The sequence below is a fragment of the Watersipora subatra genome, chromosome 1 (assembly GCF_963576615.1).
Source record: "Watersipora subatra chromosome 1, tzWatSuba1.1, whole genome shotgun sequence".
In the NCBI taxonomy this organism is placed as follows: Eukaryota; Metazoa; Bryozoa; class Gymnolaemata; order Cheilostomatida; family Watersiporidae; genus Watersipora; species Watersipora subatra.
Window position 1 is genome coordinate 32,582,312 of NC_088708.1, and position 27,991 is coordinate 32,610,302.

At 37.5% G+C, this 27,991-nt stretch overlaps 2 protein-coding genes across 2 annotated transcripts in view; one reads left to right on the forward strand and one right to left on the reverse strand.

The window, feature by feature from the left end:
* Positions 1 to 2,366, forward strand: part of LOC137410535 (WD repeat-containing protein 11-like) — a 35,033-nt gene extending 32,667 nt beyond the window's left edge. The window contains exons 25-26 of the mRNA XM_068095966.1: positions 1,528 to 1,672; positions 2,225 to 2,366. Of these exons, the coding sequence (XP_067952067.1) occupies positions 1,528 to 1,672; positions 2,225 to 2,355 (276 nt within the window). The 3' untranslated portion in view covers positions 2,356 to 2,366. The remainder of the gene's footprint in view (positions 1 to 1,527; positions 1,673 to 2,224) is intronic.
* Positions 2,367 to 2,382: 16 nt separating this feature from the next.
* Positions 2,383 to 27,974, reverse strand: LOC137410534 (DNA-directed RNA polymerase II subunit RPB2). Its single transcript, XM_068095965.1, has 20 exons — positions 27,841 to 27,974; positions 20,710 to 20,936; positions 20,014 to 20,126; positions 19,000 to 19,256; positions 17,654 to 17,940; positions 16,813 to 17,009; positions 16,471 to 16,612; positions 13,273 to 13,437; positions 13,020 to 13,163; positions 11,202 to 11,341; positions 10,857 to 10,968; positions 10,487 to 10,641; positions 9,247 to 9,439; positions 7,075 to 7,243; positions 6,728 to 6,919; positions 4,143 to 4,483; positions 3,488 to 3,709; positions 3,166 to 3,326; positions 2,868 to 3,063; positions 2,383 to 2,523 (listed from the first exon to the last, which is right to left on the reverse strand). Exons 1-20 carry the CDS (start codon positions 27,854 to 27,856, stop codon positions 2,434 to 2,436), a joined length of 3,519 nt encoding a protein of 1,172 aa, XP_067952066.1. The 5' UTR covers positions 27,857 to 27,974; the 3' UTR covers positions 2,383 to 2,433.
* Between the last annotated feature and the right edge of the window lie 17 nt (positions 27,975 to 27,991).

The window sequence follows — 27,991 nt, forward strand, 5'->3', positions numbered from 1 at the left end:
CTATTAAAATTTAGGAATGAAATATCTGTTTTATGCTGGATTCGATCTTGGAACCTCCCATTGGGCAGGCAAATATTTTACCAATTAAGCTACGCTAGATTGATGGAAACTTTAGGCAATATACAGTAAAACTTCTAATTGAGTACCACCTCTATTTGACCGCCACCTTTATTTGACCGCCACCTTTATTTGACCGCCACCTTTATTTGACCGCACCTTTATTTGACCGCCACCTTTATTTGACCGCCACCTTTATTTGACCGCCACTGAGAAAAGAGTTGAAAAATAGAGTGCCACCCTCTATTTGAGCGCCACCTCCATTTGAAGGCCACTTTGACAATCTTTGATTTTTACGAACCCATAATATCAAGGGATCAGTAAAAGTATCCATATAACTATTAATAAATTAATCGTTCACATCAATAACCATCAATTCTCTCGTTGTCACGCTCCAAAGCTTCTAGCCTATTTTTCATTAAATCTCTGAAAGCAATGCCATAGAAATAATTAATAACTGTCTCGGGCTAATAGTAGTTGCTTGTTTAATGCGGTCTTGATACTTTGCAGTACCTGTACATAAAAACGGTTTACATTTGCGATGGTAGAAAGGTTACGTTTAGCGAGCAAAACATTTACGCGTTGCATTTGTGCTAAATGCAACGCATAAAAGTTTTGTTCTGCCAAAAAATTGTTTGGACGCTAATATCGGCTAGTTGTATAGTGCAGAAAAAGAGTTGAGATCACAAGACATTGTAAAAGGTATTGAGGTATTGGACAACCAGAAAATGTTCGTTCCATCGAAAGCAACAATCAGAACGCAGCTATCCGAGCAAACAATGCAAACATTTTTGTTTTAAAAACGTCAATTTTTGTTGTTTCTGCATGTAATATACCGTAAAACCTCTAGGATTTATACCGGAAAACCCTAATAGAGCGCCATGGCGCTCTATTTTCAACCCTTCTATAGTGGCGGTCAATTGGAGGCTGTGTTCAAATAGACTGGCGGTCTATTTTTTAACTGGCTCATCAGAATTTTCGGAAGCTAAATTTAACCCTATTGCCGGTGAAGCGAATGTCACCTATATTTTGCCTTCTTTTTCCGGTGGACCAATATTAAACATTTTGGTATCAGATATCTATTGCTTGCAATTGACCTGCGATGATATTATTGCCTGTGTCCTTCTTTGCAATTTGTCGGCATTTTCAATTTTTATTTCATTATAAAGTTGAAGACATATTTTTATTTTATATCTACACTTAACAATCTTGCATAAAAGCTCATTGCACTCATTGATATGTTTGCTACAGGTTGCAGCCAAAACTAGCTTTTTATGTGCAATAGAAGCGGAGTTATGAGCATCGATCCATAAATCGATCTCTATGTCATGCAGAGTGACATTAAATGACCAAGTTGCTTTTGACCATAACCTAAACCTCTGCAGTTGGCTCACCACAGTCAGTTTACTAATTACGACAATTACATCATAAATTTAGCTGTTCAGTGAATTTTCAGTTCACTTGTTACAGGGAGAGGCTGTCTTAGCAGCCACAAGCGTCGGTGACCTATTGAAAGCTGTCGAGTTGCTATACAGTCAGCAGTGCTTTTCGACAGCAGCCATGTTTCTCGAGGCTTGTAACGAGTATCAGCTTTTACCTCAAACAGAGCAAACCCGTATCCTTGCTTTTCCTTCTACAACCTTTTTATAATTATGTTTTGATTTATAATTTTAATAGTCGATCAGCGTTCATAAAGTAATTAAATTAACTTTTGTTTTTTGTTGCTGCCAAATATTACTGTTATAGTTCATTTTACATCATCTGTATCCGTATCAGCGGTGAATTCTCTAAGCCTTCAATGAGTCACAAAATACCATCATTTTAGCAGTAAAAAGTGCAACTGAATTCATTGTAAAAAGAGTTTTTTACTATCTACATGTGAAAGTCATACTTATCAAATCTATCATTTCTCCATGGATTTCCAAAGATATAAATTCCTTATTCTCTTGAAAATCATCCTAATCGTAGAAGAATGACAAATATCCCTCAAATTTAACACATTGAAATTTGTAGTATGTAAACTCCTTAGGAAACTCTTGGCTCTCGGTGTGATTAAAGTCTCTCATATCAATGGTTAGATTGCGAAACATGATATAAAATTCTTTGGACAGCTTTATTAGTACAGATCAATATTGGCAATACGTACTATCCTTATCCATATAAAAAGTAGCAATAACTGAAGCTGTATACTCCCAATATGCGAGACTTTTAAAAGAAGCTGGATTAACGGAACAAGCAGCATATTTTGGGAATAAGGCAGAAACACGCGGAGCAGAGCAGCTGACTGGTCTCTCCTAACTATTGCAGTATTGACAAGACTATTGTCATTGGCCACTTACTATTTATACAATATTTACAATAGTTTATTTTTATTGCTTAGACGGGCATCATCCTTGGTGCAATGCTCATGGACATGAGCTCTTGGAAGAGTAGTTTACAGGCATAGGGCATACAGAGCTGAGATACCTGTAACAAATGGTGTACGTTGACATTCTTATATATTTTGCTGTAAGTGGCATTTTATATTTTATGAACGTGTTCTGTAGGAAGAAGAGTGATACAGTAATAAACAGGGCGTCATTCCGAATGCTGCAAATTAGCTAAAGATTTGGAGTAATCCTTTCTCCCTGTTATTAGTCAGTTTAATCAGATGACAATAAATCCTATATGTAATTTCAAATGATGGCTTTTGGGTTGCGCTAAACGAGACCCTCGTGATGAGCTCGCAAACCTAGATGAATGCATGTGTACTGCAGTGACAATGTTATAGTTATACCAGGTCTAGAACCATTATAAGAAATAAATCTCACTTGGGTCTTGTTCTTGCATCCACGACACTCATATGTCTGGTTCCTAAGATTGGCTATGCAGAAGAGTCCACAGAGGTTGCATACGTGTACTCGATATGGGTCAGACACCTCGAACAGCCGCTCACGTAAGAACTGTGCTGCCCCGTGAGCAATCTGACAATCTCGCTCCATTTCACCAAATCTCAAACCACCATCACTGTAATTTAAAAAGATGTTTGCCAGTGTGTTAATCAATGATTCACAGTGACTGTTAAAAACAATTCATACATACGATAAAGGTTATGGTTTGACAACCTACCGAGATCTGCCCTCCATTGGCTGCCTATTGAGGATCTGCAAAGGCCCACGCGCCCTTGAATGGATTTTATCATCCACCATGTGTTTCAATCTCTGATAGTAAGTAGGACCAACAAAACACTGACAGTTCATCTTTCTACCTGTCTGTCCGTTGTATATAATCTGAAAAAATTAATGAAATCTAGCGATGGTTAGCAAGAGCATGGTCCTTATTTAAAGATCGATACCTTAAAAGCAAAACTGAGGGCATTGCAAAACTAGAGAGCGAAGGAAGCTCTGCTTGACATGAAGGATTACTAAACATTGGTGATAAAATTACTAACTTCATTGCCTCTCGGATGATATCCATACTCGGCTAACAGGTTAGACACCTTCTGTACATTAACAGTGTCATTGAACGGTGTCGCGTCACCGATTTCTCCCTTGTTCGCAGATACCTTGCCTTGAAGGCACTCTATCATGTGACCAATGGTCATACGGCTGGGCACAGCATGAGGGTTCATTATAAGATCAGGAGTTATCCCCTCGCATGTGAATGGCATGTCCTAATAAAAGAACAAGACAACTTGTAGCCAGTACTTCCATGTTATAGTATAACCCAGCATAATGAAAACTGCACGAGTAAGTAAGAAATGTAAAGCTGCATTTCTAGCCATTGATGACAAAAAGCAGATATGCTGGGCCACATATTTGAAACTAGCTAAATCACAAAGTTAGGTTAACTGAAAACACATTACAAGAAAGCGTTCAAGGAATCGCCTTATTTCCAGTTTTGGCTATTATTTAAAAATCAAGTTGCGAAGCATCTAATGTTTGAAAAGCATGTTTCAAAAATTCTTTACAACAAACCTTCTGTCTCCCTCTTGACCCGGGAAACTGATTAAAAGCATTACTAATCAATACCATAGAGCTGCTAGAGCAATCATGATTGATACACTAAATGTTAGTTCAATACTGCAACATTAATATTGGCCCAACCTCCTGTCTGTAGCGAATCCCACACGTTCCTTTCTGACCGTGACGACTGGCAAATTTATCACCAATCTGTGGAATTTTGGTGGTTCTCACTCTAATCTTACAGAACCTGTAACCATCATTGTTGATGGTCAGCATCACTTGGTCTATTATTCCGTATTCACTTCTTCTCATGAACACACTTGCATCTCTTTTAGAGTATCTCCTCGTGGCCCCTTCCAGCTCATCCTCGTTGTCTGGGATGGTGACGGTTTTTCCGATAAGCACATCATCTCCTGACACTCGAGTACCCGGTGCAATAATTCCATCATCATCAAGTTTGTCATATATAGCGTGCCTCATACCTACCAATATTCATCTTTGAGTTTTTTATTTTCTATTTGTATGAATTAGTTGTATTTATAGAGGCCTTAGCACTGACCTACGTCTACAATAATGAAAGTTATTATTTTAATAATAATTAAAACAATAAAAGTAATTATTTTAATTATTACTTTAATTATTACTAAAATAAAATTCAAATAATAACCTACAATTCAAATTAAGGAGATGTGACTTGGTCAGTCTATACATATCGTGGAAGTCAATACAAGGACAGACAACTTACTTTTAATGAGCGATTGGCTCATGAAACAGTTTAAGGTCGTCAAGCTTGCGGATGAGCAGTGATGTAGTTCAGTGAAAATAAAAATTGTTGTCGTCACAACAAAAATTATTATTGTCATCACAGACTTGCTAAACACAAGTCTAAACCACAACCACAAGCATATCTCACATATAAGCCAACCCTAGAAAAACAGCCTTGAAATCATGAATTTATAAGAATTCGCATATCAGCCGACCCTATAAATCATAACATGCCGTACCTGTCAAAGCAAAGGTTACGGAAATAGAGCAGATTTTGCAGGCTTCGCGCAAAATGTTTCTGATTGGTGAGTGGTTGTACAGTTCGCCTATAATGTCTCCGTTTTAATCAAAAGGAAACAATCATTGGCTTGCGTTGAGCCAATAGAAAACGTGTTTGCATCCCATGCTAAACTTAGTGTCGTTTTGCAAAAAAGATTTTCATAGCTCTCTTCTTCGCTATGAACAGGTGTATTACTGCTATGCAAGTTTCAGAAATTGTAGATCAATGAACTTCTGATGATTAGAAGTGGGGAAATAATACTAATAGTGACAGTGAGTATTTATTTTAGCAATAATAATAATGGCGTAAGCTATAGTAATAGTGGCATCTCTTCTGACTCGCAGCATGCTCAACTTGTCAACCACGGTCGGTAGCATGACAGAACTGATTCTGCAACACATTTGTGGCTTTTTTATGGCATCCGAGAATGTAAAATCTTATGTTAATTAATTTCTTCAAATGCTAACTTATTGCGCCAACATCAAATATTTGGTTTTATCGAATATTTAATTGTCTCAGTAAAAAATTTATTTGATAGCGAATGAGTTAATGATATCCGTAGACATTCTTATTATGTTTTACTTCTATTAATAAAGTTGAGTTAGTAAAGGTTTGAGTTGCAGTTGCTAAAATTAGGTTAGCATAATGTCATTTCGTTTACTTTCAATCAGAGTTATGCATATAAGCGGATCCCATAGTTTGGTAAATTTTTTTGCATTCTAGAATCAGCTTATATGCGGGAATATACGATAGCTACATTTCTGTTCTGTTGTAAATAAACTTGTTTAAATCTAACAAAAACAGCGCATGCAAAGGCTCCCCATATTTAGCTATGATAGAAAATTAAAACAACCCAATTTTAATGTTGCGCTATAAATGGTATGCTTCTATGAAAAATTAACTAAGCAACTGTAAAATGTGGTCAGAAGCATTTGAACACACTGTCACATAATGGCATAATGGTCAAACGAGAAGAGCCAAATTTGAAAACAGTTTTAACATAAATTATGAAAAATTCCTTATCGCTTTAAGTTTGCTAAACTATGATGTCTCATTTCATTTTACAGCTTAAAACCCTATTTATATACAGTAACCTCCCCTTACCACGCTTAATGACAACTGGTCTTGATCCAAAGAGTGAAAATCATTCAGTACCACCCACCTAACTTTGTACATTAATTGAATAAAAGCTATTTCATATGCTGTGAGACAATTTGAGTACAAACAAGTATAGCCTATAATTGAAATATTTGATTCCTCATGTTGATTCAACTGAACACAATGGTCTAGCAACAAATGGTCAAACAATTGCTCATTTATATTTCCAATGGCAAAGACAATGCTGTAAGGAGGGCTTATAGCCAAAACGATCCTCACTAATAACTTTCACTTATGCAGCCTTTAATAAACGACAAGATAATCCAGCAATGCTTGCAAGATAATCCAGCAATGCTTGCAAGATAATCCAGCAATACTTGTTCCACTAACTCAGTTGTTAATCTAAAATCGTGTAGGCTAATTACTTGATTTTTTATTACATACTTCTATTATAAAATTTAGATTGATTTTGTCTCCCGTTGTGTCCCATATGACAGAACTACGGCTATAAAGGCTGTAAAAGATGAAGGATTACTGAAAGTCTCAGAGGTACAGAAAAGTACGAGTGATCGCAACAACCCACCTCTAACTGTTTGTCTTTCAGGTTTCTCAAATACTTCCTCCTGGTCAAGTCCTTTTTTGCTCTCACTGTCCTTGTATGACCGATAAAAGACAGATCGGAAAAAGCCTCTGTCTACCGCTGACTCGTTAATAATCACAGAGTCTTCCTGGTTGTATCCAGTGAAAGAAGCGATGAACACAATTGTGTTGATACCTAACGATTAAAAATAGACCTGAATGAAGATTACCATTTGAACAAGCGGCTAAATGAAAGATAAGATAATATGAAATCATATTAAAAAGTAGGACAAAAAGAGTTCCATCAAAATAATCATATTTTACATATATGAAACGCTGCAGAAAGTTGACCTGCTGGAAGTTCTCTGAAGCGAAGGTACTCCATGGACCTGGTAGTAACGAGTGGTTTCTGTGGGTACCAGAGCACATGGGCGAGTGTGTCCATACGCACGTGATAGTTTGAGATGAAAACTCCCATAGCCTGTTTACCCATAGCACTTTGGTAGGTATTACGAGGGGACTGTAAGAAAGACATAAAACATATCATTTGATCAATGATAAGTTTATGCACCTTGCCCTGCACAAGTTAATCTATTCCGATATTTGCTTCATGTACTATAACTATGACTCCATACGCTGAAGGAAATATTTTATAATAATAAAACAGCGTATTTTGTTTATATCATTCCTAGAATGAAAAACTTTCCGATAAACACATGAAGTAATTAAATATAATATTATATCATATACATAACATCAAACTGTAAAAACTGGATGTAAGAAAATCTAAAGCACATGTAAGGTAAATAAATAAAGCAATAGGCCTTCACATTGAAGAGAGAGATAAACTGAGACATAGGTGTGCGGATTCAGAAGGACGGTGGGTAGGACAAGTGGCTGACAGATACATGAAGCTAACTTAACATAGAAGATGTGAACTTTAAACAATTGATTTATGCTATTTGTTTTCATATGCAATATTTTTTGCGTCTTATATTCAAGTATCATGGCCTGCCTCTTTCCTATCACTCATTTAAGACTTTCCTTTTCTCACATTATTTTCACTTTCTGTCTCGTAATAGCTATTAGATGGCTCGGGAGATTTTTAAAATTATGGATCCGAGGATGTTTGCTCATATTTCTCTATTATTTGTTGTTTTAATTCTAAAAAACTCTGGTTTCTTCCTCTTTTCACAACTAGTAACTTTTACGATAGTCTTAGTCTTGTGATTGTAAAACTTCTCAAAAATGTGTGAAACATCATTAATGTTATTTGAGCGCTGTAGAACTTACCAGGAAAGCTGAACAGCATATGTACATACGTACAGTGTATGTATTGATTCAGCATACGTACAGTGTATGTATTGATTTACAACGTTTAAAGTTCAACGTTTACATACGTACAGTGTATGAATTGATTTACAACGTTTAAAGAAACTGAATTTACTTCAAACGTTGAGATAAATTTCGCCCCAATTTTGTATTGTAGGTGGAAAAATTAGTGCAGTGGTACGTTGCGATACGAGTTTAGTCCACTCTAGATCAGAGCTTAAATTCCAAAAAACTCCTAATTCAAACAATTATTTCCCATTGAAAATAAAGGAAATAGAAGCGATGCATTTCATCTCTTCGCAACACTACTAACCCACCCCATAATCACTCCTAACCCACCCCATAATAACTCGGGTAAATATTATGTAGCTACTATATAGTACAGAATATATGAATGGGAAACACCCTAATAACTTAAATAAAAGAAATAAGTTATTAGGACAATTAAAAATGAATACTGTATTCTTATCTTCACGGCAGACGAATACGCTAGCAAAGTTTGCATTTGTCTGCTTTTATCTGATACTATAGAAACGCAACAAGTGTCGTCAAACGGTCGTTAACATTGTCATTAAAATGTCATTCAGTCTTCTCTACAGTTTCTTTTAGGGGTGATGGTGGTGCAGACAACACGCTACTTATTATTCGATCGATTATAGCACAAACAAATGATCTAAGAAATGCCAAACAATCAAGAAATATGCGTTTCCACAACCCAGCATGGAGATTCTAAACTGAGAGCTCTCGTGTCTTTATTAACTGCCACGCAAGCCAAGTAATTGTTTCAAAAATCAGCTTGGATTTCAAGTGAAAATCAAGCTCGAATTTTAACTCGGATTACAAAAATTTCATATCTCAAGCGGCTCGTATCTCAAGGTAGCACTGCATGCCAAAGTGTGATTGTATATGGTATACTATATGACTAGGGGCTAGCCACGCCCTTGCACGTATCTAGCAAATATTTTGGATTGGCAAAATTAGTCAGAAGAATTTAAGGAATTGCAATATTTAAGTTGACATAAATTTTGACGCATTAAACTTTGACCTACATAATAATAATACACCAAAGAACTCACACTTTAGATCAATACAAGGCCGGTTAATCCAAAATTCGTAGCAGTTGGAATCTCCTTTAAGCACATTGACAGTTAGGACAAGGTCAAAAAATCAAAGAAATAACTACAGTATTACCTGGTTGTGATCTGGAAAAGGGATGATGGAGGCACAGACTCCCAAAATCATGGATGGATGAATCTCGCAGTGAGTATATGTACTACAGTATGCTGAACCCTGGATGTCTTCAAGTGACATGGCAACCATGATAGTCTCCTCCTCCATAGTGTCAATATATTCAACGAGGCCATTGGCCACGAGGTCCTGCCACCTGCAACAAGTCTCCGCGCAGTTTCGTATTGCTCAAGTGTGTATTGAGCGGCAAGTGGTTCATTGGTGAGAAAGATACTAGCGTATGCTTAAAGAACAGCAGTTTATCGGAAACAATGATTATTGCAAGCAGAACAGGGAAATGAACATGACTTATTTAGCAAGTACTGTAACCTTATTCAATCAAGTCAATGAAGTTATGAAGATCATTGACTTTACTTTGACTTATGTTTTTGTGACTACAGTAAAGCACTCCATAGCAATGAGGCAATTACATGGCCTATGAATATGGCAAGTTACGAATGACGACTGAAAAGGTGATGAAAGAAAAGAGAGAGATCACTGCTCCTAGTGAGCCACAAATACTGTCATACTGACAAGACTAGAAAAGAGCCGATAGTAAAGAGAGGAGTGAGAGCGTGGGGAGAGGGTGGTGAGTGAGAGCGTGGGGAGTGAGAGAGTGGGGAGTGAGAGCGTGGGGAGTGAGAGCGTGGGGAGTGAAAGCGTGGGGAGTGAGAGAGTGGGGAGTGAGAGCGAGGAGAGAGAGCGTGGAGAGAGAGAGCGAGGAGAGAGAGCGAGGAGAGAGAGCGAGGGGGAGAACGAGGGGGGAGAGAGGAGAGAGAGAGTGAGGAGAGATATAGCGAGGAGAGAGAGCGAGGGGAGTGCGCGAGGGGAGTGAGCGAGGGGAGAGAGCGAGGGGAAAGAGCGAGGGGAGAGAGCGAGGAGAGAGAGCGAGGGGAGAGAGCGAGGGGGAGAACGAGGGGGGAGAGCGAGGGAGGAGAGCGAGGAAGGAGAGCGAGGGGGGAGAGAGAGCGAGGAGAGCACACAAGCAGAGAGAGAGAGAGAGAGCGCGCGGAGAGAGATTGAGCACTGCTCCCATACTGCTCCCCTTTGTACTGTCATACTGACAAAACTAAAAAGGCGCTGAGACTAGAATTCATAGTAAATGTTCACCTTACATAACCCTATACACTATATGGCACACACAAACTACAGTTGCTAAATGGTCAAAGTACTGCAGAAAAGCAAGAACTAAAGAAAGACTGACCCAAAGTGGTTGAGCTCTCTGTCCTTGAGCAAATTCATGTGCTTGCGCTTGAGCAGCAGCTTCTGATCTTCAACGATAAGAAGCGGCCGGCAGATCCTCCCTGCATCAGTGTTAATTCGAATCTCTCGGTCACGAATGTCCCTCACCATGGATACCTGCAGTAACAGCGCTACTAGGAGATAAACAGACAATTTTTTAGCTACCACCAGTTGATTGCCCCAGTCAAGAGGCCTCAGTCAATTGATATATGATTTGATGCGACCCTCTGGTAATGATATGTACACCAACGAGTAAAAATGCAAAGTATTTTTCTAACCTAAAAAAATAACCCAAATGAAATGAGAAAATTGAAGTTATTAGGGGCTCCTACCTCTGACACAATCATGTCCATCTGGCGACGTAGTCTCTTCAGGGTACTCATCAGCTGATCCGGGTCTCTGTGGATCCCAACCCAACATCCGTTGACAAATATCTTTGTAGCGCTGTAGCATGGATAGAACTTACATCAAAGCTAACTTATGCTGAACGTGTCGAACAAACTACAATTCACGAAAAATTCAGAATTCTTTCAATGGTGAATAATTTTCTCTTGGCACAAAACATTTCCTGTGGCCATTTGGCCTATCTAGTAATTCTCAACCGAAAAATAGTAATTAATAGCTTAATTGCAAGCATGATCAAGAAGCCCCCGCAAACCCACAGATTGCAAACTTACTCTGTGATCGCAGATGGTGCAATTTCATCAAGGTTCTCCATACTCCACTCCTCCAAAAACTCAAGAATAGGAGAAGGATGAGATCCAACAGAGATGTAGGCCATAAGAGCTAGATTCTTCACCAGCCCAACAGCTTGGCCCTGAATGAGGCAGAAATTTAGTACAGTCAGAAAAACTGCTGGCCACATGACATCAGACACACGTAAAATCATGTTTCCAATTTAATGGTGCAGTACAAGTACTCAGTATTAAACTAAGCTGGTTCCAGTGCATGTTGTAGAGGGTGAGTTATACTTGTTCAACAGCAATTATGACGTGCTGCTTCAAGAGTCAGTTATGTAATTTCAAAACAATATATGTGTGTCCGGAGCATATCAACTAAAGCTATATATATATATAACCAAGTGTTTGTCTGTCGCCAATCACTCGTCCAGCTAATAGCGATTGGTTAAAATACGCACGCTTGCAGTCTAGTATACTATGAGAGATTATGGGATTGGTTAAAATACGCACACTTGCAGTCTAGTATACTATGAGAGATTATGAGATTGGTTAAAATACGCACACTTGCAGTCTAGTATACTATGAGAGATTATGAGATTGGTTAAAATACGCACGCTTGCAGTCTAGTATACTATGAGAGATCATGAGATTGGTTAAAATACGCACACTTGCAGTCTAGTATACTATGAGAGATTATGAGATTGGTTAAAATACGCACGCTTGCAGTCTAGTATACTATGAGAGATTATGAGATTGGTTAAAATACGCACGCTTGCAGTCTAGTATACTATGAGAGATTATGAGATTGGTTAAAATACGCACGCTTGCAGTCTAGTATACTATGAGAGATCATGAGATTGGTTAAAATATGCACACTTGCAGTCTAGTATACTATGAGAGATGCAGTCTAGTATACTATGAGAGATGCAGTCTAGTATACTATGAGAGATGCAGTCTAGTATACTATGAGAGATGCAGTCTAGTATACTATGAGAGATGCAGTCTAGTATACTATGAGAGATGCAGTCTAGCATACTATGAGAGATGCAGTCTAGTATACTATGAGAGATGCAGTCTAGTATACTATGAGAGATGCAGTCTAGTATACTATGAGAGATGCAGTCTAGTATACTATGAGAGATGCAGTCTAGTATACTATGAGAGATTATGTGTAATGATTATATGCACAATTATTCCAAAATGTCACAAGGTGGATGCATGGTTTAATGGCAGTGCACTTGGCTTCAAATCCATGAATCCGAATGTACAGGTTCGATTCCTGTGAGGTGCTATCTTTTTTCTCCCGCTGTTAGCTGGCTTTGGACAGACACTGCTCTTATTATAACAAATATTAAAATCTTAATTTAAGTTACTAGCTTAATTTACTCAAATTTATGGAGTAAAGAAACTTAGCCAATAGCAACTACATCACCTGCAAGTTTATAATCTAGGTACTTTGAATCTTGAGCAAATGAATGTGTACCATAAAAAGTAAGAAATGTTTTTCAGCAATCTGTTTCAGCTATACCTTGAGCTTTCAAATATTTGAATTATGCATATGCCGGATACACACGGAAATAAAAAAATACTTTCATTTAAAAAGTGGAATGGTAAACGTTGTATATGTTTAATAGGAATCAATTTTTATGCAAAAACATTTTTTATTACTCGGGCAACGCCGGGTAGCACAGCTAGTTGGCGATAGGAAGACAGAGACAGCATACCATGAGTCATACCAACCTCTTGTAGTTGCAAACTACTTGCAATAAAATGTAACTGCGGTGTCTACATACACAGTATTTTAGTATAACCTACCTCTGGTGTCTCAGCAGGACATATCATACCCCAGAGGGTGTTGTGCAGCTGTCTTGGTTTGGCCAGCTTTCCATCCCTGCCGATCGGGCTGTTAAGACGTCGCAGATGGGACAGTGTTGATGCAAAAGTCAGACGATTGAGCACCTAAATACCACCAGCTGACAGAGTCGAGTCATACAGACAGCGAGAGAAGCAAACAACTACATCCTGTAACCAACTGCGAGCATCAGCCATGCGGAAGACCTACTCCTACCTGAGAAACCCCAGCTCTAGCCTGATGAGCCTTCTTCTGGTCTCCCCAATTCCCTGTAGCTAGCGAATACTTCAGTCCGTCTGTTATGATTCTTGTCTTTATCGATAGCTCAAGGTTGAAGTCTTTCCCTCGGTCGATGAACTTTTGCGCATAAAGGCGGACCTCCTGTGAGTCAAAAATAAAATGTGCAGTACGTACCATAGGAGGTTCTTACCTTCGAGACAGACGTATAACGTAAACTTCAATCTAACTTAAATGAATTTAGCTTAATAAACACATGCTTAAAGGTAAATTTTAATACATTGCATTTATTTTTACTAAACTTCAACCTTGTCATAGCCTATAATTTTATCAGTTATCTGTTTCCGGTTTCGTTTTCACTATAATTCATAACAAATAACGCTGAACTGAGAGAGAGCGCACATCTATCGCTTTCAGGCATTATGAGAGAGATTTTGGCAAATAGCGAATCGGCATTTTTGTTATTTCGACATATTCAGCACATCGACTGCCAAAATTCGAGATAAACTTTTGTTGATATTCTATGGCTTAAAATATTTCGTGGGGCAATAGAACATCATGTTCCACATTGTAAGGCGAAAAAATAGTATTACGAGGACATCGTAACGCGGGGTGCACTGTATACATACATCTATATACATATTTCTCAAAGTTTGTCGTCTGTCTGCTGTCTATGGTCCATTTTCTGTTTTCAATATGTCCAGCTATAGGTCTTAAAATTTTGGAATTAAAATTCCATATTTATGTTGGACTTGAACTCACCAACGCTGTGAACAGAGTTTGATAATCCAGCGCTTTAGCCACAAGACCACGGAAGCTCTTACAATTGCTCGCTCTCACTACATAACGTATACATCTTTTTCCGTTTTCACGCCAAAATGACGTATTAATTTAAACTCCATGAACTTTTAGCTCTATGAAACGCAATGCTTTTCCATTCTCATTGTACTAGGGCTAATTTGTTTTTGGCAAAACGATATCAACAATAAACTCTCTCGAAAAAAAATTTGGCGATTAAATTCTATTAACTCTATGAAACACGATGCTTATTGCGTTTTCGTGAACTTCTATTTCCGGCTTTTCGTAAGGTTCAATTGCTAAATCGCGGTGAAGTTCAAGGGGACTATTGTATTATCTCGAGTAAGAATGCCCTCTACATTCTCTCACCATTTGGTCAGACAAAGACAGTACAATATCTCATTTTTACCAGTATCGAGAGGTACCATTCTCGTCGTATTCAGAGTTTTGATGGATAGCGGCTGGTGGAACAGTAACTTTTGATACACACATTTCTATGCAAGAATTGTTATTATTTATTCAACATATTCAGGATTTTTATTTTGTTTTTTCAGTTCATATCAATTGTATCATTACCGAATCATCTCTTATTGTAATCGTAGCAAAACAGACTTAATTTAGCTATTACTTGCTAATTATTTCACTTTTACATTTAAACCCTTTTATAGTCGTTTTATTTTTTTAATCTAATTGACCGGCACGAAACATTTGCCTCATGATATGAAGTTTAAAAATTGTTTGACCAAGTTTGAAAACCTTTACAGTTGTTTTTATTTTCTCTCTTAATTTATTTCAACGACGCAAAACACTTTTCTCGTGATATGTAGTTTGAAAGTGAGAATGGCAAATGTTGTTATATGTTAAATACAAATCAATTTTCTGTCCAAAGACTTTTTTATTACCCTGGCAACGCCGGGTTGTACAGCTAGTCTATACTCTAGGACACTTATGTATTCGCGTCATCTAACTTTCGCATTTTCGCGCAGTCATCCTCTCTCGAAAATTTCATGAGCGAAACTAAACTATCATAGCGAACGAGCGAAAACGCGAAATTAAATAGCTTTGTTCATTGGTATCCACAATAAAATCATCATATTAGAAATGCAGGTAACCTTTGTGTGTGGTTGGGCTCATTGGGCAATTTCTGCTAAACTCATTATAGCTAATACGCCGACTGAGCAGCGTGGCAAAGCAAATTGAGATAACAAGTTCTTTTGGAAAATGGCCTGTATTCCCTGGTTGCAATTTGGGGCGGCTAATATTAGGCGACTAGTTATGAGCATCTGGGGGTTTGGAGGGGCAGTATCAGCCCCCTCAACAGGTTTATTTCATGTAGGGCCTCAACCGGCATCTCACGTAAAGTTTTAAAAGATTTTATCAGAAAGTATAAACACTTTTTCTATTATTTGAGATTTTTTGTTTTAGATGATGTGACTGCCAGGACGTTAACAAAGATATTTTGCCGATCATGATAATAATGACGCCCAAGAACTATTAAAAGTTAACATTTATCTCTATGGCTTGGAATAAAGTGATATTCTACAGCGATAAAAACCGTTCTCGTAGCCGTTGGGCAAATAACTGTTCGAGTTAACGATGTTGAGGTCGAGTTATCTAAAGCAGTTTATCATTACGTGGGAACGGACCAAACAAATCCGTTCGAGTTAACCTTGTGTTCGTGATAAAATTTTACATTTTATTCGAGGGCGAGTTCTCCGAGTTTGACTATACTTAACCACCAACAATTCCTAAAAAGTTGGGGTGGCTCAGCCGGCCAGACGCCCCAGGGAATACGGGCCTGTGGAAAAGCCAAGACAAATGAGGAAGATGATGATATTAGTTTAGTCACTGAATTTGTAACTGATGAAGATGAAAGTCTGGTAGGGAAAGTCATAAAATTAAATAATAACTATTGTAGCGATGAATTTTATTACCAACCAAAAACAATAACAACCTTGAGCCGTGACCATCGCGTGCTATAAACACTTGAGACCTAATATTGGTGCCACAATAGTCACGGCGGCAAGGACCTAGACGTCATTGATTGTCCAAGAAACAAATAGCAGCAAGCGATCAAGTTGCATTGTCGATCTCGCCCACACATTTCTACCTGCGGTTCCCAAATTGAAAATTTTTTGTACTAGTGAACTGGACCTGAGGAATCTAATTATGTTTGTTTTACTGCATTTATTTTCACATCACTATATTTTCAGATCCGCGAAATTAAATGCAGCGAAATTTTACTCTGTACGCTATTCACGAAGCTAAATACTAGCGAAATATAAGTGTCCTAGGGTACATACTTGTGGAATAAAAGCGATAATTAGAGTTTCATTGGATATTTCACTATAAAAATAGTAGAGAGGGAACAACTGCTACCTTGATAAGATTCCTAAAGAGGCCTCTAAAGAGGAAGGCGAGCAATGGGCCTGCCAAATCCAATCGTTTGTTGCCATAGTGATCTCTGTCATCAGGCTCACGCCGACCTATTGCTGCCAGTAGCAGCCTGTGCACCATGTACCTGCAAGGAGAGCGGTATATACAATTGGCTATTCAAATTATGTACATAGTTTCTCACGCTATGAGTAAGGCTTTCTGAGATATACTCTCATTATATACATTCGAATTAATAATTATTTCCAAACATGAACTAAAGAAAACAGGACAAATGCCTAAGACCAGTTAGTTATGTTCAACAAATACTGCAGTGCTACAGCCTACCCAAGAAAATAGGCTTTCTTGTTTTCACAGAAATCGCTGACTCCGATGTGGGGAAGCATTTCCTTTTGAAGAATTTCCCTCGCGTATTTAATACGCTTGTCCTTGGTAACTCCTGGCTTGGCACCACGTGACCCAATAAAGTTTAACGCGACTGTCTGCTCTTGAATGACAAACGCTTCATCTAGCGAGGGTTTAACCTGCGAGTATGTGATACAGAAAGATGACAGAGCAGCGAGGCTAAATATGTTATCTAATTTATGCTTCATTGTAACTACATGTGCATGTCAAAGCATTCTACCGACTAACCTAACAACTCCAAACAAGTGATTCTGGTGACACAACTCCAAACAAGTGAATATTTTATCAAAGTTTGCCTTTGAAAAATTGTACGAACTGAGTACATTCAAACCTCAACGTATGAAGCCGGTTTCCACTCATTTCCACTCATTTCAGGTATTCATCTCTTTGCATTGCTTCAACTTGTTTTCTTATAACTACTAAAGGACTTCAAAAAATTTTCAAAAATGGTAGGTTGATAATTTTTTTAAAATAATTTTTCACTCTAATTTTAGGGCACGCACAGCCTTCTTGTTTCACCATTGCTATTACCAACTCCAATCTTTTTGCAATCCATGATTTTGAAACTATAGAAGTGAAGAGCATAACTTGCAACACAGACTTGCAACACAGTAATGCATGTAAATAGCTCATGAGCTAAATATTAAAAGGAAATTTTGGCATTACCATGAACCAAGAAAGCTTATTGGAGCCAACTGAGAATGAGAAAGACGATACCTGTATAAAATATATTATAAAGCGGAAAAGATACTAATGGACTCACCATCTCCATCATTTCTGGATCATCAAAGTCGTAAATGATGTGCTCAAGAATATCACGGTCTGAGACGAAACCGAGAGCTCGGAACACAATTATTATGGGAATCTCCTGTCGAATATAGGGTAGGATTCCTATAATTCGCTGACCAATGGCAGATTTTTTCGAGCCCTGACCGCCCCGAGCCATCATGTTTACCCACAAGGTCGATGTGGGTCTAGACGAATGCTCGATGCACGAACGAATCTCAGTCTTGTAAGCATATTTTCCATCTTTCTGCTTGAAGACATAGACTACAAGATACAACAGCACCAACATATTGATAATGTTATATACCTGTCAGACAATCACATAATTTGACAGTGTTATAAACAATTTGATAATGTGATATATTTACCTGTTGGCCTACCATACAATATTATAATCTTGTATACTGAGGGTTGGCATCCTAACAGTAGAATTTGTGCCCCTTTTGTATTACACTCTTATTTATTATGATCCCCAGAATACAAAATTACATAAACATTTTGATCGGTGGACTACGTAAATTTATTACGCTTGCTATATTTTAGTAAAGTACTTTATATTACATTGTATCTGGTTGTCCAACATTCACGAAGTTGATTGTCATACCATAATACCTGGTACTTATCTACTATTGTAGAGCATGAACACTACGCTGCATCTGGAATGCAGTGTATGACGAATAAGGGAATTGTCTTCTCGGCATGAAAACTAAAGTACTAACCAGTAATGTTACTAACTTACCCCTTGGTTTATCACCCAAAAATGAATGTTTATTTGAAATTTCACACAAATCAACCTCATTCTCTCATCCTTGATTACTGTCATCAGTACTGATGGTATAACGTCCTTAGGATGAAATTGCTAGCTTGAAGCAATGTCAAAGAATACCAGTCTATCACCATTTAGCAGACAGAGCCATCGCAGCTCTCGTCCATAAAACTGAACGACTGACAACAAATTATGAAAACAAAATCAAAAAATCAAGAAGTTAGCTACAATTAGTGATAAAATCAGAAATTTAGCCTTAATTGATCAGATGCCAATCAGAAAGTTAATCACAACTGATCATTGGCTAATCAGAAAGTTAGCTACAACTGACCAGCTTCTAGAGTACACAAGGATAGCTAGTAGGATAGCTAGTGACATCTACAAGCTATACTAGCAGAAATTCAAGATGTTACAGTAAACAGCAAATAAATATCCATGCAAGTTAACTGGGCACAAGTTCTAAACCTAAAGCGGACTGAACTATCAAGAACAATACCATTGTGCTAAAGAGCATGGATGAGGCGAGATTTGTGCGCACATCTAACTCATACACTTACCAGTATTGGTAGCCATTTTTTCCTGGGCAATAATGACTTTCTCAGAGCCGTTGATGATAAAATAGCCACCAGGATCGAGTGGGCACTCATTCAGCTCTGTCAAGTCGCGGTCACTAAGGGGATGCAGAGAGCAATTGCTCGAGCGCAACATTATTGGTATTTTACCGATGTATGTCTTCTGGTGCTGCGTCTCTACAGGATCTTCTCCATCCTTTATCACAGTCTTAGTGATGTCCACATAAATTGGTGAGGAGTAACTAAAAATATGTGAAAATTTTACAAGCGTAAGGGAGTACCGCACTTTTCGGACTATAAACCCGCACCCCTATATAAGCCGCATATGCTTTATTTTCAAAAAAACGATTATAAAACAATACATGGGCCGCACCTTTGTATAGACCGCAGAACTCAGGACAGTGCTTTTTAACATGGCAACAACTTTGCTGTTTGAAACGAAACAGTGCCATTAGGCACTGTTTCATATTAACCGATGCTTTTTAACCTAGTGTCTAACGGAACAGTGCCGTTCATCCAGAGTGAAGGTGTGTTTCAAGTAGAACCATATTAAACCAACATAAACTAGGCATGTTTATTTACACTATGTTATGTTTATGTACACTGATAGCAGCGGAGCCACAATGCCTCAACTTCACAGACTAGCATTTACTATGAATGTCAACTTTCTGCTTTATATCAACACCAGGGCTTGTGTAAGATTTTAGCTATACTGAAAATACGCAAACTCCAAAACATTAAAAAAAGACAGCTCTGATTTTGACAACATAATTGACCATGTTTCGACAGATCCTTTAATAACTAACAAATCATGAACACAAGGAATTATATCTTCACAAATTTCTTGTCTAGTTTCTAGTATATCCACATAACTGCCAGTGTTCATAAGCTAAACATTTAAAAGGTATTGTAAAGTAGAAAAGAAATTAACAAAAAACGATATGATTGAAAAAACGGTTTACAAAAGAACTTGTTGGCAACAGTCAACACGATACTTACGTTAGATTCCTGAGTCGAGCTTCATTTGGGAGCATTGGTGAAGGAGAACCATCTTTTTCCCAGTGAGTTGGTTTTGTCAAATAGATCTGTCCAAACTTTAGTACGTATCTCGTCTACAATAGACAGCAAGCGTTATAAATCAAACTGGTGAAAAGGCACAACAGTTTATGGGTTATAACACAACATATGATAGACATCTTGGCTTTTGACATGGCCAGTACCTGCGATATACAGCTAACATATGGCAGTAATATGGAGGCACTTTGTAAGGCCCTGTATGATTTACAGCTAACAAAAAAGCTGCTATAAAGACAACTACTAGCTGGATTAATTGTAAGTCACAGGTTTCAGCTTCTTTAAGCATGTCTATAATATTTTATAATGTACACTTGACTTAGCAACTGGTAAACTAATGGTCAAGTGTGATCGACCATCGGCAGATTATAAGGCCATATAAGCATCTGCACACTACATTTATTGTTTTGTAAGATGTTTGACATTCTCTAACAGCAAATCAGCTTCGTTATATTATTAATTCAAGCTCCTTAATTGAGGAAGTTAAAAACAACATGCTTGCTGCTTGAACTTCAGTAAAATTACAAATTTGCATTTCTAAACTTTGGATTATTGAAAAAAAAAAGCTGTGGAAACCATTAATAGGTCTGCTTTATAAATTTTAAATTCCTGTAAAGGTACCGGTGTTTCAATAACGCCTCCTTTATGCTGCGCTTCAGCTTGCAAGTCGACCGGAGGGGTATCTTCAACGATTCTCTGAACATTCATTTGAATAAACTCATCAAATGAATCCAGCTGCTGCCTCACAAGTCCTTTTTCATCAAAATATGATGATATGACAATCCAGCAACCTTCCTGCCATATATCTGGGGTGATTTCATCACTATCCTCTCCCATATACATGTCATCTAAAACAAAAGTGCACATATTTAAGTAAAATACAGTAGATTCCAATATAACATAAATAATCTGTTTCGAGAATGTTTACGTTATGCGGATTCTACATTATATATAAAAGGAAAAAACTAAATTAGATTTTTAATTTAATGACTGTACACTAACTGTGGTATTAATAACTTGAAGCAACAACTTCTCCTTTTTTTTATCCCTTTCACTTACTTTAGGGTCTATGATTACAGTAATTTTAGGATGAGTTTAGCAGAGACCTTCAATGTTAATTTAAACTAATTTTTTTTCTTTTTCTACACATCATGGTCTCTGCCGCCAAAAAATAAATTGTATATGTCTAAAATAAAGCAAAAGAAAAATGCATCCTTACTATAAGATAGGTCTACATCTGTCGGAAGCAATTGTTGGATGTTACGATAAAATATTGCTTTCAATGAGACTCTAACTCGAAACAGTCAGCTTGTTAGACGGACATGCTAAGACCTGCACCAATCAACCTTTAGGTATTTCAAAACAATGGTGCAGCTATCTATTAAATGTGCTTAATCGGCAAACCTGACAACCACTTATAGCATGCTCGACCACCAGAGTACTCATATATATTGTAAAAACACCCTTGAACGTAGTTTTCGCTTCCGAGTGCGACAAGAGAGAACACGATATTTTTAAGGCTATCTATTGGGACTCTCGTTATTCAAATTGAAATGGAGAGCTTGCAGCCTTGCACTGACTTCAACATTAACGTTACATGAAATTTCTTAGGCGATACAATGCAGAAACTACATAAAATCTCTATAGTAAGTGGAATTTACGTTACACGTATTCTACGTTATAGGAGCATCTACTGTATCTATATATATCACAAAGTTTGTGTATGTGTGTGTATATGTGTCTGTGTATGTCCAGCTATAGCTATTAAAATCTTGGGATTTAAAATTCTGCCTTATGATGGATTTGAACTCATGGAGATTGCGACACCAAGTTTTTAATCCACGCGCTCTACTACTGAGCTATACAAGGCGTATCGATCAAAGACACTATCATATATCGTAAAGCGTATGCACACGCTAAATGACGTATTATTTAAAACTCTATGAATTCTATTAACTCTATGAAACACGATGCTTTTTCATGTTTTTTTGAACTTTTGCTTTTGGTTTTTCATAAGGTTCAATTGCTATAGCCACGATCAAGGCCAATTCTTTCCACGCAGACAATTGTATTATCTCCGTAAGAAGAGCCTCGATATTCTCTTACCATTCGGTCAGACAAAGACAGTACAATATTTCATTTTGACATTTGTACCAGTATCGAGAGATACCAGTATTGTCGTATTCAAAGTTTTCATGTATAGCTTCTGGTGGAACAGTAACCTTTTTTATACACAAACACTTCTATGCAAACATTGTTATTATTAATTAAACATATTCAAAAATTTTTGTTTTGTTTTCTCGGTTCGTATTAATTGTATCATTACTGAATGATCTTTTATTGTAATCGTAGCAAAACCGACTTAATTTAGCTATTACTTGCTAATTATTTCACATTTACATTTAAACACTTTTGTAGTTGTCTTATTTTGTTTCTAAATTTATTTGACCTACACACAAAAATTTTTTCATGATATGAAGTTTGAAAGTTAAAGTTGTTTGACAAAGTTTGAAAACCTTTACAGTTGTTTTATTTTCTCTCTTAATTTATTTCAACTACATAAAACATGATATGCTTTCTCATGATATGTAGTTTGAAAGTTAGAATGGCATATGTTGTTATATGATAAACACAAATAAATTTTCTGTCCAAAGACTTTGTTATTACCCGGCCACCGCCGGGTCATACAGCTAGTGTTAAATAAATTACCCTACAGGATGAATTTATTCGCGGAGTTAAGTTTCGCGCAAATTGCCTTTTTTATGCATATTCGCGAATTAATTTATTCGCGGCCAAACACTGTCTATTAAGAGTTAACTCTATTGCGGCTAGCAATAGAGTTAACCCTAGGCATGCGCACACCGCGTGTTTCGGTTTCTATTTAGCTTGCAACTACGAGTCAATCATGCTAAGCTATAAATTTCTTGCTGCGTTCAGAGGTTTTCACGAATATTCATCGATTTGGAGGCCTTTGATGAACCAACAATTTGTAGTAAGTAATGAGTTTTTTCAAAACCATTTACTAAATTAGTTGAATTTCACTTTGGTTCTTCGGTGAAATGCTTTATTTATTTTTCCATCCCTACCGCTTTGTTATTTGTGTTAGTGTGAGAAAGATTTTTCATCATACATGGAGACACAAGGGTGGTAGATGTCATTCTTAGAAGATCACCAATCATTCAGGGAGGTCTTGAAATTGAAGTAGAAGTGACTGCAGCTGCTAACGAAAAGAATATATCTGTTTTAAAAGAGGAACAAAAACGCCTTTACCGAGCACAAATTTTTGGCCAACCGGCAGAACTTTGCAATAGTAAGCCACGAGGAGAGTTCTGATGATAACTCCCTTACCAGCAAGAGAATTGCCTTTAACATCTACCCAAGACAGTGACAGCGATATAGAGCTGCTATTACCAAAATAACCAGTCGAAGAGCACCATTACGCGCTTGTATTCACATATTAAGAGTATCAGTTTAATTTTATTGCTAGACAACCGCCATATGGACTAAACTGTTTATATTTACTCCATTCATCGTTTGTAAAATTTTATTTGTATTTGAAATATTTTATTTGTACGCTCAAGTTTGTAATAAACTATAACATATTTATCTATACATGAAATAAAATATATATAATCATGTTTGCTGCAGCGATATCAAGGAGTTGTTGTTGATGAAGGGGTTTAGGTTGACTGGTTGCTTCTCTGCCAATATTCCTGCCTGGATGAATATTACTACTTGTCTCTAGTTTTTGTAATCGGGGTAGGTTATGTTTCATTCTCAATCTGCAGTAAACACAAAAAACAAAAAATATTAATAAGTGTAAAGGAAGTAAAAAACGATAGCTGAAGTATTTAATGAAAGCGATCAGTTTTTAAACAAAAGAATTAACTAACGCAGATAATTATGGAAAAGCGTATCTGCACTGCAAATCAAAGACATACCATAATGTCCAGATCAGAATCATTACCGTCCTCAACTTCGGTATTAGAGATTGATGGAGTTGATTTCAATGTAAAAAGACTGTAGGAGAGATTTTTGCAATAACGAAGCCATGCCGAATAACTTGTGAAAACCTTGAACAATTTTGTAAAAATGTTTGATGCAATGGCAATAAAACTCGAAGCCCCGGCGATGATTTTAAAGAAGTTTTGGAACTCGGCTACGTTTAGTACATCTGCCTAGCGGCTATTTTTTGCGATGATGCCATTCTGCATATTTTGTGACAACCTTGAATAATTTTGTAAAGAAATGTGATTCATTGGCAATGGGGTTAACTCAAAGCCCCGGCAATGAATTTAAAAAGGTTTTGGAAATCAACTACGTTTAGTATTTATGCCTAGCGGCTAGTTTTTAATTTGAGGCAGTAATTATTCTTTCTTGTGATTAAAAATAGAACTAATTATTCGCAGAATTTAATAATTCGCAGAATTGGCTGTTCGCGAAATCGCAAATTTTTATATCCATCGAATATTTTCATCCTGTAGGGTAGTACCGCTATGCCAAACTGAAACATAGTAATATTTCTCAGATGTAGTAGCATGTCCCAGTATGTTGCTAATGTAATTAACTAGTGAAATGAAAAAGATGGCAACTCTACAAAGAGTAACTGCAACACCCTGTTGATTCTGACACCGAGTTGATTCCAGACTGAAAACTGGCCCGGCTGAGTCGGACCTAAGACTGATCTGGAAGAAAATCGACCAAAAACTGGCGAGTCAGGAGTATAACTAAAGACTGGCCCAGCAGGGGTTCAATCGAAGACTGACCTGACAGGAGATCAATCAAAACTGGCCTGACAGGAGTTCGATCGAAGACTGACCTGACCAGAGTTTGACCAAAGACTGGCCCGACACGAGTTCGATCAAAGACGGATCTGGTTGTTTAGGATGGGAAGCTGTCCTGTTGAACCAGAGCCAAATGGTGACCTGGCACAATTTTCTAGTGCTGGTCATAACTGCCCAACACAATCAACTAGCTCAATAATAAATACAATGCCCAAAGCAATTTGAGTAGATAAGCAGAAGCTTCGAATTGGCCAAATTGTCTAGGCAATTTAAGCAAACACCACCAGGTGACAATATCTGCAACATTCTGACAGAACGCTTTTCCAGCTAGCACCCTTCATTAAATGCAGTTATAGTTCGCAGCCTTCACCACAAGTATGTCACCACCATTAGTGTCACCCAGAGTCACAGGCCCGCCAAATCTACTAGTCTTCCCCTGAAATCTTGGGTATCTGCAGCTCTGAGATGCTGACCTATGCCCCCGTTTATAGAAAAGAAAATGCAGTTCATTCAACTAATAGTGCTCTATACTGATCAGTCTGCCAATAACTCAATTACTAACACTTTGTTTATGAATAATTTTTGAAGTTATTAAGACCAATACAGACGCACACAAAAAATCTGACCAAAGTGTTTAACATACAGGCCTGAAATACAAAAATTAATGAAACACTGGCGATTGGTTAACAATATAGGTCAATTCTATTGGCTACCATTGGGTAGCCAATAGGATTGACCTATATTGTTGACGTATTATGTATATTGACCACTCATGGGTCAGTGTACATAATACGTAGATAAATAAATGTACAAAAATCACTCAATCAGGAGTCGCAATAATTAAATGATAGTCAACAATTGTACTGGCTGTTACGCTCGCTTACTTAGATATATCTTGAGTACAATAGTCTATTAGCTATAAATACATGTCTTGCCTGAGCGTTTCAAAGGCAACTAACAGTGCTATACTGTGTGCAATGTTCTACAAGAAGACGAGCAGTCTCCTTGACCTTAAGAAGCATGAGCATCTTCAACTTCATCGAGTGTGCTACACTCAGTGCAGTGCTCAACTTCTATTTCAAAATGCACTGAAAGACCACAAGCAACGGGAGCACATAAAAAAGACCATAGCACGCCTGAATGAAGTGCTTTCTGCCCACTCCATCCCCTAGTCATGGGCAGTCTCTAAGAAAGCAGTGACACATGCCCTCTTCGACACCGTCTTCCTCCTCTAGCTAAAAACGCCAACGCAGACGCTCGACTTCTTCATGGTAACCTTGTTCAGAGCCTGCAGAGACTTACGGACTTTAACGAGAGTTGAAAGTAGCCTCCGTTGCTGTTCGGCCGATGGCTCACCTTGATATCTCTGACTTATACTACAGGCTGTAGTACCAATTTGATGTTCTCATATTTTGTTCAATTGTCTAGTGCTTAGCAATAGCCGTTTACTTTACTAGATTCAGAACTGTCTTACTGTAGTAAAATTGCATGAATTAAAAAAAGACTTTCCACTGCTAAGACAAAGAAACAACTCCTTATTAGATGATAGTGGCCCTGAAAGGGTCCGAGGAGAGGATAAGTGCACGAGCTAAAACTGTGCTAGCGAATCAATCTGGGCTTATGTAGCCAACCAGGTGATTCAAATTATGATGTGATTCAACGGCTAATGGAGACTAAGGCGTTTGCTGAAATAAATGCAGGCTAGAGTGCGCCTGCTAAAAAATTATAAGCTACCTGCTACCCTGAACTTGCAAACAAAGAAATCACCGAAAGTGGAAAGGAATGTTCATTTGATTGTGTTTGTTATTAACTCTCTTCCCTTATTAAATAATTTTATATTACAAAAATGTAGCCAAATTTTTATACTGCATATTTAACAAAATTTAATATTTAATAACTTTAATATTTAACAAATAACTGTCATTTTGACCTAGAATTTTCAACTACTCATAACCACTAAGCATATGTTGCGTTATCTTCTGCTGACTTATATAAATAGTTGTTTATACATTCGAGAGTCAGTTGGAATTTAGTTGGTATGGTGAAACATACTACAATATTATAATAAATTTATTCAAGTGTAACACATCTTTTTTCATAACTTAAAGAGCTTGGATCAAGGAGATGCATTAGTATATACAATCTGCCATCAGCTGTGATATATAGAGTCTGTACTGTCGGCTCTTGCTTGATTTGCGCTAGTTTATACAGTCTGTTATCAGCTGTGATATAGAGTTTGAATTATCAGCTCTTGTTAGAGTCACGTTGGTCTATACTGCCTACCATCAGCTGTGATACATTTTCTGTATTATCGGTTCTTGCATGATTGGTGCTGGTTTATGCAGTCTGTTATCGGCTGTGATATAGAGAGTCTGAATTATTGGCTCTTGCTAGAGGTGCGCTGGTATATACAGTCTGCCATCGGCTGTTATATATAAACCCTGTATTATCAGCTCTTGCATGATTTGCGCTGGTTTATACATCGTCGGTTATCGGATGTGATAGAGTCTGTAGTGATGGCTCTTGATGGAGCTGCTCTGGTGTATACACAGTCTGCTATCGGCTGTGACACAGAGACTGTATTAACAGCTCATACACCGGTTGTGCCAAAGTTCATGGTTAATTAGAAGAGGCATTTCGGAAACTATAATCAAACGTCAGTTTTTGCCTGGCCTGGTACGGAGTTTACCCTGATTTTACTTAATCAATTACCAAAACTCAATACACATTCATACTTATACAACATAGATGTTTGGCAGAGCCAAAGTAGGATTAAATAAGATTGCCACAGTATTAACAACACTGTATCAAACTAAACATCATTAAAACACAACAAGTTATCATTTTATATAGGTAATGAATCACCAACCATTTTATTCATTCTGTAACTTAAATTTTATCCTACTGGTATTAATAACAAGAACACAACATGCTACTCAAATATGCACTTAATAATTTATATACTTGCCATCATCAACTTCCATAACTGTTACAATTGAGTAGAATATAAAACGAGGATGTTGCTAAGAATTGCGCCTTGCGTTCAGAAAACGCAGATGAGCGTAGCCATGTTGAAGTTTTGTTTAGGCACGATATGCGGTTCTTTTTGCCAATAGTGT